Source organism: Eulemur rufifrons, chromosome 6 (genome assembly GCF_041146395.1).
Source record: "Eulemur rufifrons isolate Redbay chromosome 6, OSU_ERuf_1, whole genome shotgun sequence".
NCBI lineage: Eukaryota > Metazoa > Chordata > Mammalia > Primates > Lemuridae > Eulemur > Eulemur rufifrons.
The window spans coordinates 18,279,296-18,292,562 of record NC_090988.1 but is presented as its reverse complement, the minus strand read 5'-3'; the positions used below and the strand labels follow the sequence as shown (position 1 = coordinate 18,292,562).

The window sequence follows — 13,267 nt, the reverse complement described above, 5'->3', positions numbered from 1 at the left end:
ATGTAAATTCTTACAGGCTAATGAAATATTGGGTAAGAGAGGCAAACTCACAGAATTTGGTTATAAGGTTAATACCTACAAGTTAACCAACCTCTTGAGAAAGGTCAGCCTAAGCCCTGCAATTATATAAAGATGACTTATTTTAAAAGGTGAGGTTGAGAAGTTTATTCAGTCTACCAGGATAGGAAGGAAGCCGAGGTTAGACACTTGTGAGCTCAGACACAGGTCTTCAGGCAATACCAGGAAGTTTTCACAGGTTTACTTCTGGGGCAGAATATAGGTGTTGTTAAACATAATTTAGTCTGATAAATTTCAACAGGTCTGCTCCTGCTTGACCTAATTCATTTCATTATGTGAGCAGCTGATGCCAGCGAAGGCTAAAGCTGTAGCCTTAACCACACATACTAACATCATGACATGTTTTCTTTTCCATAAACGTAACAGGCTATGAACGCTTGCCCATTGTGCCTTGGGTGTGCTTTCTCCACTCTTGCACATGGTCCCATGTCTGGGCCAGTAGCCATTTACTGCAGACTAACAGCAGCAAATGAACTGAGTGGGTGGCCACTTCCTCCAGAACTAGGAGATGGCTGTTCTGGCAGAAAGCAGCGCATGGAGCTGGCCCTGTACAGAGGCAGAGTTTGTGGCTGCCAACACACTGCAATTTGAGAAGCACCCCAAAGCCCCACCTCTCCCAAAATATCTCTTCCACCAGCCTGCTAAGGCAAGATCCTCCCCTCCTATCTGGCTTGAAATTCCAGTCATCAGATTTACTGCTTTTGTAGTGAGGATAGGGAATTATTTTGATGATGGCATGAAATATGCATATTTCTTGGGAAAGTAAGAAAACTAAAATAAAAATCTCTCCCATTACTTAGAATCAGTCTCTTGACTATCAAAATAATTAAATGCTACCTTTGAAAACTAAGTCCAGGCCCTTATTAGAATAGAAAAGAGGCAGGTTTTGACTGATGCAAGAAATAATAGCAATATTTAAAATATCCTTTGCCATCACAATCATAACATGACCTTAGAAATTAGTATTTTAATGATGTTGTAAAAATAATGTTATATTCATCTCTATCTTTTCACCTGTCTAAATTCTCTCTTCCTTTTGGATTTCCCATCCTGTTTTAGAATTCTGACCTAAATAAAATAAGTTCTCATCATCTTCTGAATAATCTTTTTGCATAATTCTTGCTAAGAATGGCATCAAGTTTTAAAGAACAAATTAAAAAGACCTACCTGGGTAAGGCAAAACATGAGGATACTAACTACTAAGTGGGGAACAGAAGGGTGGAGAATATAATAGGATGATCACATGAATGTAGCAACAAAAAAAGTTGCAGATGTTAACCCACCCACATTTTCTTCAAAGGCAGTCATAGATACAACTGACCATTCTAGGTTCTTTGTAGCCATTAACTACACCACTGTCTGGTAGAGCCTAATGATCCTACCTGGTAGAGCCTGATGATATGGGGGTGGCAAAGCATCTTCATAATTTGAACTTCCCGAAAAATCTTCTTCAAGTTTTCTTCATCCAGCTGAGTCTTATCTATGATCTTGATAGCAACCTGATAAAAGAGGAGGAAAATTTACTCTGATGCATTATTAAAAGCAGTTTACTGGCCAGGTGGGGTGGCTCATGCCTGTAATCCTAATACTCTGGGAGGCTGAGACACGAGGATAGCTTGAGGTCAGGAATTTGAGACCAGCCTGAGCAAGAGTGAGACTCCATCTCTACTAAAGATAGAAAAAATTAGCTGGGCATAGTGGTGCATGCTTGTAATCCCAGCTACTCAGGAGGCTGAGGCAGGATCATTTAAGCCCAGGAGTTTGAGGTTGCTGTGAGCTAGGCTGATGCCACTGCACTCTAGCCCAGGCAACAGAGCAAGACTCTGTCTCAGAAAAAAAAGCAGTTTACTAAGGAAAATTAAATCCACTTTAAAACATTATATTCCACAAAATACAAGCGGCCAGTATGCTGTTTACAGAATGTCCATGAGAAAAATTAATTTACTCCTTAAAAAAGACAGGAAATGGATTCCTAGCAAGTTGGTCTCAAAGGAACAGACTCCAAAAGCTAATGGCTCTTCTGCCATTTCTTAAATTGCTTATGCAGTAAAATCCCATGACAAAACACTTCATTACTCCATAGGTGTGGTTACAGTCTGGGTCAAATCATATTCCAATGCAAAGCGTGGTGTGTAGGGCCTCTCATTAAGATAAGAAACTTATATCATTAAGTACATGTTTTAGTAAGGTTCTATCAGAACTTTATAGGGGCTTTCCACATCTCACCAGGTGCTTAATAACTCACTAGTAGTAGCAGTAGTAGCAGTAGTAATAGCAGTGGTGGTGGTGGTGGTGGTAGTGGTGGTGATGTTGGTGGCAGCAGCAGGAGCTACCACACACTGAATGTTTATTATGTGCCAGAGATAATACTTGGTGCTTTGCAAGTAGTAACTCATTTAAACCTCATAACACCTACATTATTATTAACCTTGTTTTATAAAGATGGAAACTGAAGCACATAGGGATTAAGTAATTAACCCAAGATTCCCAGGCATCTTGGCTTTAGAGTCAAATTCTTAATAATAAGAATCTGAAGATCTTTCTCTACCATGCATACATCCTTCAGCATGAAACGTATCTTTCCAATATGCCCATTTTTTTAAAGATACCCAGCAGCACATACATTTTAAAGCAGAATTAAAGATGAGGGACTTTTTAGAATCTACTAAATCTCAACTTTCTCATTATTCTCAGTGAAATACTTAAAACATTTGTGTTGCCTCCAAATATCTTTGTATCTCAGTTTCAATTAATCAGTATGTAAGTAATATTAGTTAGAAGAGGGGCCTGGAATAGGTAAATCTAGTCCCCTCCAATTTTTAAAACGTTACGATTGTTTACACTGAGAGAGGGAAAGGAAACTTATATGGCACCTAATGAAGGAAAAAAGAAAAACCAGGAAAGCTAAAATGCTTAGCTCAGAGAAATAGAGACTGCATGGAGCCATACATGGTAAATTGGTTATTCAGATATATGAATGACTAGCATAAAAGGAATTTTATTTGGAGTTGTTTGACGTATTAGAATTAGGACTAATGGGAAAACGGCAAAGGGAGACAAAATTTCAGCTGGATTCAAAGAGCCTTTTAACCTGCCTAATGATGCAACGGGTTGAGCTAAAAAAGATTAACCAGTTACCGCCTGAACTTCAAGGAGTTCACAGTCTAATTAGAGAAAGAGGTGTGCAACATAACAATACAGCGCTGTAAGTACAATCAACAGAGCTATGTACCAGGCATAACAGTAGAACAGAGATTGGTGAATGACCTTCACCTGTAGGAGAAGAGGTAGATACAGGGAAAGATGTCACAAAGAAGGCAAATTTGACTATAGAAAGAATTGGAATAGGCACAAAAGAAGGCAGAGAATTTAATGAGGAGAATCTCACCAGCTGCTTCATCTCCTATAAGAAGTCTTGAACCCCATGACCCTTCACCACTAGCATTTCTATGTGTCCTCATTATTACACCAGATCACATACAGGACCTTAACTCCAACAACTGGTCTGGCATCTGCTCCTGCTTCTCTCAGGACAGCTTTCAAAACAAACAAACAAAAAATCATGGTACAAAATGTCTCTTTATAGAACCAATAGCCAGGTCTTAATAGTAATTATTAATGAAATCTTACACGTGAATAGCATCTTGCAGCGTATGCCTGTAACAAGCAGGCATGTGCCCACGGCAGAATTTCCAGATGGAGACGGGTTACAAGCGATGATGATCACCTTTGGTCTCAAGGAGCCTCACTGGTTTACCTCAGAGGAAATACCACTTTCTATCCATGCCATGATGTCTAAGAGGTTGGAGGGCAATGCTAGGATTTGTTGATCTTAACAACGGGTCATCAACTGTCTAAGAATTGTGCCTGAAATCCCCCACCTCTGCCCACACCCTACTAATTGATGGCATGTACAAAGTAATTGGGGGAAAGGAGTGGCCTTCAAGGCAACTGACCAAATTTTTGCACTTTCTCCCCCGCAAGAGAGTGCTGGGTCACACTGTAATTGAGGGAGTCAGACAGTGGGGCCTCCCTGATTCACAGTGCACTCACTCCGAATTCCACCTGTGTTCTGCAGCAATAGGACCCTCGTAAAGGTAAAGAGAAAACCAAACCTAATTATCTATAAGAACAGAAGATCTTATCCCATATACCATGTACCTAATCAATATTTTTAATTTAATAAAGATAAAGGTATAGTATGGATGTAGTTTTACAGTTTGTAACAAGTATATCCGACTTCACATAAAGGGAATATGGTCCTATGTAGTGAAATGTATTCTTAGTATTGTACTGAAGAACTTTCCCTTGCTAGTCATACATGAGACTGACTAGAGTTTACTTTGTGGCACATTTCCTAAAACCTTCACTTTGCAAATAAGGCACATAAGACCAGAGAGGCAGAATGACTGTCTCAAGTTAGTGGCAGAACTTACACAGTCTCTGACTTACAATGGTTCCATTTATGATTTTTTGACTTTAAGATGGTGCAAAAGAAATAGACTTTCAGTAGAAACCATACTTCAAATTTTGAATTTTGATCTTTTCCTGGGCTAACGATATGCAGTATATGGTACTCTACTGGGATGCTGGGCAGCAGGTCACAATTCCCAGTCAGCCACACAACCACAGCCAATACCTGCAGTGTATTAAATCCATTCTTGGCTTACCATATTTTCAACTTATGATGGGTTTATTGAGAAATGATGGGTTTATTGGGACATCACCCCATCACAAGTCAAAGAGCATCTGTACTAGAAATAATGCCTTCTGTTAACTATTGTTAACAATAATTTATTGCATATTTCCAAATAGTGACAAGATTTGAAATGTTTCCAACACAAAGAAATGATAAATGTTTTGAGTTGATGGATATCCTAATTACCCTGATTTGATAATTACACATTATATGCATGTATTAAAACATCACATGTACCCCACACATATGTATAATTTTATAAATAAATAAAAAACATAAATTTTTAAAAAGAAATGTATTATCTTTTCAGGAAAAATTGTATTAAGTGTAATCTGTTCGCAGAAGGAGGGTACAGAGAGATTTAAAAGATTAAAACATCAAATTCCTGTCTATTCTTCTTCGAGATTTAAGATTCCACAAGATGCTTAAAAGTAAAGCTTTACTTAGCAGCTGAATGTAGTGTCAAAAGCCAGAACTCTGGAGTCAAGATACTTGGATTCAAAATCTTAGAACTATCCCTTAATGTGTAACTTTGAGCAAGTTATTTAATTTTTCTGTGGCTCCTTATCTATAAAATATGGATAACAATAGAACCTACTTTAAAGGGCTGTTGGGGATTAACTAAGCTAATGCACATGTAAACTACTTGGTATAATGCCTGGCACATGTAAACATGCAATATATGTTCACTACAAGTATTGCTGTTGTTTTTTCTTTTTTTCTGGAATCAAACCTTAAACTTTAGGTATTCCTTAGCAAGGATTAGATTTGCTTCATTAAGCACCACAATCCTGGATCTGAAATTCATCAATTCCTTATTCAAGGGGTGAGATGAGGGGCCAAGAAGCAAGATAGCTAACAATTTGTGGGCAGCATTCAGAACCAACTAGCTGCTGCCAGCTGAAGTGGGAAGAACATGGAAGGAACAGAGTTGGGAAAAAAAAAATGCATTCCATTCAGCAAAGTCACACTGAACCACAAGAGAGAACCCACAGCAAGACCTGACCCTGAAGCCTGTGCCAGAGAGACAGTGGCCTGCTTCTTCACAGCCAGCCAGGCTTCCTGTGCCATTCCTAAGTAGCTAACATCTGAGAAGAGGACACTTAATGCTACTTGACAATAGCACAACCCCTGATGGGACCACTTAATGGAGAAGGCAACTTCCTGAAGCTCAGGTCCAACCTTAGCTGCAAACTGGGACATGGAGGTGCTCTAAAAAGCAGAAAAATACCATTGGAACAAAGAAACTACCAAGTTAGAGAGCAGGAGGCTGGCACTCAGGTATAATTATTTTGAGAATATCTGAACAGATTCATGAGCATGAATTTTCACAGCTATAGATCACTGGAGGCTACATAATAAAGATTTTAGCTTAAAGTACACCAGTGCTTGAAAATTAAATGTGTCATAGAAAAGGTAGATCAGTACGTAAATAAAGGACAAACTCTCAAAGAATATGTTTTTTTAGATTGGGAATGAAAATCTACAAATTACATAGTTGCACTTACATATAAAAATTATAACAAGGAGAGAAAGGAAACTCCCAACACATTACCAAGAAACCATATATTTGCCTGTTCTAGATAGAATTCTTTTATCTTGCAAAGAGCATGATTTTGTGAACTGCAACTTTAATAATTAAACATGGCATTGTATAAATGTCACTAAACATATTTGATATGGATTATAAAGGATTGTGAGAGTCCTTAAGAATTTCCCTACTTAAGACATTTCCATTCAACAAACTCTTTTTTAATTGGCATGTGGTAAGAAAAAAATTAAAATCAGATCATGCCAAATTTAAAGTCATAGCTCTTTATTATTCATTCTAGAAGAGGAAAACTTGCCATTTCCCCCTTTTAGTTCTAACTACTAAAAAACACAGTTCTTTTAACTCTCAACTCACTTTTGCAAGCACAGTAATGCTCATAGGGAATGAAGTTGAAAAAAATAGTGGTTTCTTCACAACAGGCAATAATTCACTTGCATGTTCTGATATGACATTCACAAGCAAGATAAGGTGACAGAAAAAGCAAATAAACCAAGGAAAAGGTCAGTATTAAGATCAAAACAAATCACACTTCCTCCTCACCATTCCCCATCAGAAATAACCACCCCCATAATAGGAATTCAGGGATATGCTATAACATGTGGACAGTTAAAAGACTACTTAGGTAGAAAATATAAAGATCACAAGGGCTAAAATTCCTCCAAAAAGAGAAACAGCATTCCCTTAAACCAGTATGCAGATGCATGTATAATTTCACAGAATATAGTAAACAGATGGTATGCTTTTGAGCAAGAAAGAGAAAACATAATACATTGGAGAAAGTTATTTTTTCAATATTATTCTAAAGAAAGAAATTCTAGTTCTCACTGAAATGTCGTAAAACTTAGGCAGATATCAAATGTTTTGTTGTTGTGAATTTTCTCTACTGGGTTATGTTTTTATATTAACATCTGTAGCAAAATTTTTATTCTCTGTTTCTATGACAAAGTTATCTAGTCTACATTGGCAGTCCCCAACTCCTGGGCCATGGATCGGTACTGGTACTGGTCCGTGGCCTGTTAGGAACCAGGTCACACAGCAGGAGGTGAGCAGCCAGACAGTGAGTGAAGCTTCATCAGTATTTACAGCCACTCCCCATCACTCCCATCACTCGCATCACTGCCTGAGCTCCGCCTCCTGTCAGATCAGTGGCAGCATTAGATTCTCATAAAAGCACGAACCCTACTGTAAACTGTGCATGATAAAGGATCTAGGTTTCGTGCTCCTTATGAGAATCTAATGCCTGATGATCTGAGGTCGAGCTGAGGTGGTGATGCTAGCGCTGGGGAGCGGCTACAAATACAGATTATCATTAGCAGAGTGATCTGACTGCACAATAAATGTAATGCACTTGAATCATCCTGAAACCATCCCCCCAACCCAGATCTGTGGAAAAATTGTCTTCCATGAAACTGGTCCCGGGTACCAAAAAAGTTGGGGACCGCTGGTCTAGATCATGCTCAGCTCGGCTCTAGAATTATTTTATAGTCTAGATTTGAATAGTCTAATACAGCAGGCACTAGCCACATGTGACTACTGAACACCTGAAATGTGGCTAGTCCAAATTGATGTAAAAAGGTAATGTATATACACCAGATTGTGAAGACAACAGTAAAAAAAATAAACTGTCTTCTTGATAAATTTTTATATTATGACATGTAGACATGATAATATTTTGGGTATACTAGGCTAAATAAATTACATTATTAAAACTAATTTCATCTGTTTCTTTTTACTTTTTTATATGACTACTAGAAAATCTTAAATAATATATGTGGCCCTCAACCTGTTGGACAGCACTGATCTAGACAATGTCAACTAACAACACAATTAATCTACCAGTTAAAGGAGGCATTCCCTGAAAATGATTTCTGAAATAGCTGGCTCAATATTGAGAATTGCCAATTACCTATGTTACAGAAAGTTGGCCCAAGTTACAAGGCACTCAATGCTCAAACATTGCCTTAGGAGAGAATCTCAAATAAGGTCTCAAACATTGTATTCTAAACTCAATTTAATTCCATTAAAAAATGTTTACTGAGCTACTGACTGGTTTACTGCCCTGCCCTTGTGCAGCTCATTAGTAGCCATTCTCAAGAGGAATTCTCTGAGGGAATTAAATTAAGTCTTACAGCCCTAAGTCAGCAGTTCTCAAATATTTTGGTCTCAGGACTTCTTCTCCTAAAAGTTAATGAGAACCTTTAAAGAAGTTTTGTTTATGTGAGTACTATCAATCAATATTTACTTACAAATAAAATTAAAATCAGAAATTAAAACAAAAATTTTTAAGATGAGCATACACAAGCATGCACTCCTGTAGCCATCAGAACCATTACATCATCATGCAGCATGTAGTCTCTGGCAATCTCCATTTTATAACTGTGGCAGAGAGTGAAAAAAGAAAATAATGTTTTAGCATTTTTATAACAACGGTTTTGACCTGCGGGACCCACTGAAAGAGTCTTAGAGACTCTGGGGTCCCTACATCAAACTTTGAGAACAAATGCCCTAAGGCATCATTATATGTAACAATTTCTCTTCTATGCATTTAGAATGGTACCATCTTTGGGAAAACTAGAAAATAGCCACTTAGATTTTTTTCTGTAGGGCTTAATTCTTTCACAGGACACAGATGAGAATGGCTGGCTAGAAAAGGAATATAAGTGCCTCTGAAATCAGCCTTGATTAAAAACTGTCTTCTTTTAAACTTACTATAATATAAAATATAATATAAAATCACAAAACAGATTTAAAGAAACCAACATAAGCTACACAAGCTGGACTCTTAAGTTAAACCTGCCATGCATTAAATGGCCATTAATAGTGTGCCATGGGGCCAAGGTCAGGATGTAGACTGGCCACATTCTTGGGAAGATCCTAACCTCTGCACTGGATCCAATTTCTTAATTGGAGTACATATTTCAGCTTGTAACAAATAGTCAAGTCAAGTACTAAGGGACAATACAAAGATGCATATTTGGAAAGAAATGATTATTCTATTCATTTTACACACCAATCACAACTGTTTCTGGGAAAATATGCAGCTGTCAAGACTAAGGAATGGCTGGGATACAAGGCTGCTAGCCAACTCCAGACAAGAGGACTTAATGCTGGCCAACAAAGATAAGGGTCAGTCAGTTTTCAATAAACTCCAAAGGAAGTAGTTAACAACTATAATTTCAAATACAGAGTTTTTTAAGTGAGCAGTTGAAATTTTATTTTTCTGGACTTCTCTGGACTGCACTGAATGGTGAACATAAAATAATTCATGGATTTACAATGTCTGCAGGATAGCTTAATGAAAGTAGGAAAATATACCATGAAACAAATATTATTCTTGGAAGCATTTCTAAGTTGGAACATGGCATATTGTGCAAAATTAATAAATGGTGTCTAAAGCAAAGGAAATTTTTTGGTGATTACTTGAAATTCAAGGCACAGAAGGGAAATTCTTAAAGACAAAAAGAAAATGAGCCCCAGTAATTCCCATCTGGTTAACATTTACCCTCTCAAAAAACAGAGTTCCTATGAGTGTCTCAAACATTATGGGCAACTCTCCCAGTCATGCTGACATTGTTGTTGTTGCTGTTGTTTTAACATTTACAAAGTGTCAACGATGTTCTGTTCGTCTAGCTGCAGTCCCGCCAGCCAGCCTCCGGCCGGCCGACCTGTAGTAGTCTGGCCAGTTAGGAACCCAGCTGCATAGCAGGAGGTGAGTTAGGGAAAGGGAGTGAAGCTTCATTTGTATTTACAGAAGCTCCCCATGGCTGGCATCACTGCCTGAGCTCCGCCTCCTGTCAGATCAGTGGTAACATTAGATTCTGCATTATGGTGAGTTGTATAATTATTTCATTATATATTACAGTGTAATAATAATAGAAATAAAGTGCACAATAAATGTGATGTGCTTCAATCATCTCAAAACCATCCCCCCCAACAAGCCCCTGTGGAAAAATTGTCTTCCATGAAACCGGTCCCTCGTGCCATAAAGGCTGGGGACCGCTGGTTTATAGAATACTAAATCAACTCTTGGCCTATAGGTTTGCCACTTAAATGAATTGGACAAAAAGATATTTTTTTAAAAGAGGAGTAGAGCAAAGGATGGAGTTGACAATAACAATGAAGGTCAGGTAAGAATTATGTAAAATTCAGTATGTAAAATATCAGTATCCAAGTTTTCATTTTCAGGTATTTATTTTAGATTTAACAAATTGCAGAAGTTTAAGAGGCAGATGTTTAGAACGGACTTGATGGCTTAATTCTAAAGTTATGAAGCTGTTGAAAAGCATGCCCTGAAGGGAGGGAAAGAGGGAGAAGGGTAAAAGGAGAATGTAGGGCAAATAAGACAGGCTTTGCTTGAATAGAGTGGAAGGACTGGGCAGGAAAAGTATAAGGCAGATGGGGAAGAAAAGGAAAAGAGCTAAATGGTTTAATGAGGCAGTTCTAATTGTTTAAAGTGGCAACCAAAGAACAATATCTAAGAAAGTATATGATGACAAAATAATACCAGTTGAGTATCCCTTACTCAAAATGCTTAGGACCAGAAGTGTTTCAGATTTCAGATTTTTTTGGATTTTGGAATATTTGCATATACATAATGAGTGATGGGACCCAAGTCTAAACATAAAATTCAGCTATGTTTCATATACATCTTATACACATAGCTTGAAGGTAATTTTATATAATATTTTAAGTAATTTTGTGCATGAAACAAAGTTTGTGTTAAGTACTTATGTGAGGAATTTTCCACTTGTGACATCACGTTGGTGGCTCAAAAAGTTTCAGATTTTGAAACATTTTGGATTTTCAAATTAGGGATACTCAATCTATAATTCTTACAGAAATGTTTTGAAATAAAAGAAAAACAGGGAGAAGTAGTTAGTCCAAAGAAAAAATTTCAAGTTATGATAGGAAATTAAGCCATAAAAGATGAAATTTTAGCCCCAGAGAAAAATGACTGGACAAAGAACTTGGCAATGTGCCCTGAATACGGGGATGTAAGAAGGCAAAACGCTGAATGAATTTAAGATGAATTTTCTTAATGAAGTACATGCTACTCTTTCCTGGAGTGCCAACTCATAGGTAAAAATAACACAGACTCACAGAAGAATTGTGCTCTTCCCAAGAACAGCATTTGTCAAGGAGCCTGGGTACTGTTAAGCACATTTAGATGTAGAACCTAGAACACTCACAGACTTTAAAGCACCAGCTGAAAAGAGAGTTCAACTCAACTGGCATAAAATAACTTTCTTGAACTTCCCCCATAGAGATTTATTATACTGGGTATCTTGCTAACCTTACAATGGTAGTATTGTTCCTGGTGAACAAAATCAGAAACAGTTCATACTTTAAATTGTTTTAAATTATATTAATATGCCCCCAAGGCCTAATAACACAGTATACATGCAGTAGCAGGAGGCTGAGTGAACCAAAGGAACTTGGTAACAGCTGAAAAACTATTTTAAATTCCTCATCTCTTGACATCTCCCAATTATTTGATAATGAAAACTAAAGAACAACAGGAAGCAATCTCCATTCTCATATAGCATCTTGCCCTCGTTATTCTGAACGTCTTACTGCTACTGCAACCTTAGACGCCAGTAGTGTGAGCTAATCCTCAAGAGGTGCATCTTTGTCAAATCATGCATTTCCAGTCTGAATGGTATGATATTGGGAGGTCTCCCCTGTGCAGTCTGGAGTTAAAAAGCCACCTGCCTGTTCCCATCAGGAACACAGCACCAACTACCTTCTAAGTGGCCTTTCTAATCACAGTTGCATACCACCAGAGCTGGCAGATAATGCCCCTCTGGAATTCCATCAAAATGGGAATGTTTTATGTGATGGCATTTTGCATTTACTCTAATTTCAATAAGTTCTTTATATTTAGTAATCATTACATTTTCAAATCAGACACATTTTATTTCCATAATGAATGCTTGTGTTTCATGTGATGAATAGTGTAGTTTAAGTAATTTAATCCCTGGGAAGTCTAGTAGTAAATACTAATTAGTTCTCAAATTTCTGATATTTATTATAAAGGCAGGAGGGGGCCTATTGATAAACACCTGCCATAGGAAAAAAACTGGAAAATGGTTCCATTGGAATATAACATTATTATACAGATTAGACAAAACCACATTAAATGTCAAAAGATGGGTACATGAAGTATATGCTTAACATAACAGAGTTAACATTTAAAAAGATGGTTTTTGCTTTCCCATAGCAGGCGTATAGGCATCCTAAACACTGACCTTCTATGATAGTCCTAAATGCACATTACAGTGCAAGTCTAGAATTTCAAAAAGCTGCTAAAGTAGCAAGAAGAATTTTATTTCAAGTAAATTATTTACTGGATTAATTGACTAAAATATTGAATATAGTTAATAACAGTGAGGTTTTTTTTAAAAAAATGATTAAAAGTATCACAATTTAAGCAAAAACCAAGCTACTTTACTGTCTACTGGGCCCTCTTTTATGTCTTATAATAATGCTGTTTTGAAGCAAATTAAGAATCTACAGACATCAGAAATAGTTTAAGACAGACATATTTGCATAAATATTGTTTTAGACAAATAATAGACCATGAGTAACACCACCCCAAAAAATCACAAAGAATGAGATTTATGAGACGAAAAAATGAAGGGAGAATGTAGAGAACTAAAAGGAAATAAAATGTTGATTGATAACTTCATACTAAAAATAATTATCCCTGCATATTTAAAAGTCCTTGTGAATTTTCCTGAGGTCTCTGGGTCACATATTTCTTTATAGACCAAGTTGGCATTTGTGAAACAAAGTAAAAAAAAAAAAAAAAAAAAAAAAAAAAATCCCTCCAATAAATCAAACTTACTTTATGAGTAGAAAATGGCACAGAATAAAATAAGGAGCTTAGTGTCAGAAGAATATAAAAACTATTATATACAGCAACAGAACCTTTTTCT

General features: G+C 37.0%; 1 protein-coding gene across 6 annotated transcripts in view; it reads right to left on the bottom strand.

Annotated features, from left to right (window-relative positions):
• SIK3 (SIK family kinase 3) overlaps nt 1-13,267 on the bottom strand; it is a 228,569-nt gene that overhangs the window by 101,205 nt on the left and 114,097 nt on the right. For 5 of the 6 annotated variants that reach the window (XM_069470852.1, XM_069470854.1, XM_069470853.1 and 2 more), the window contains exon 2: nt 1,461-1,577. In XM_069470852.1, the coding sequence (XP_069326953.1) occupies nt 1,461-1,577 (117 nt within the window). Of the gene's footprint in view, nt 1-1,460; nt 1,578-13,267 lie in introns of those variants that run through there. The other variant, XM_069470857.1, reaches the window with a different exon arrangement.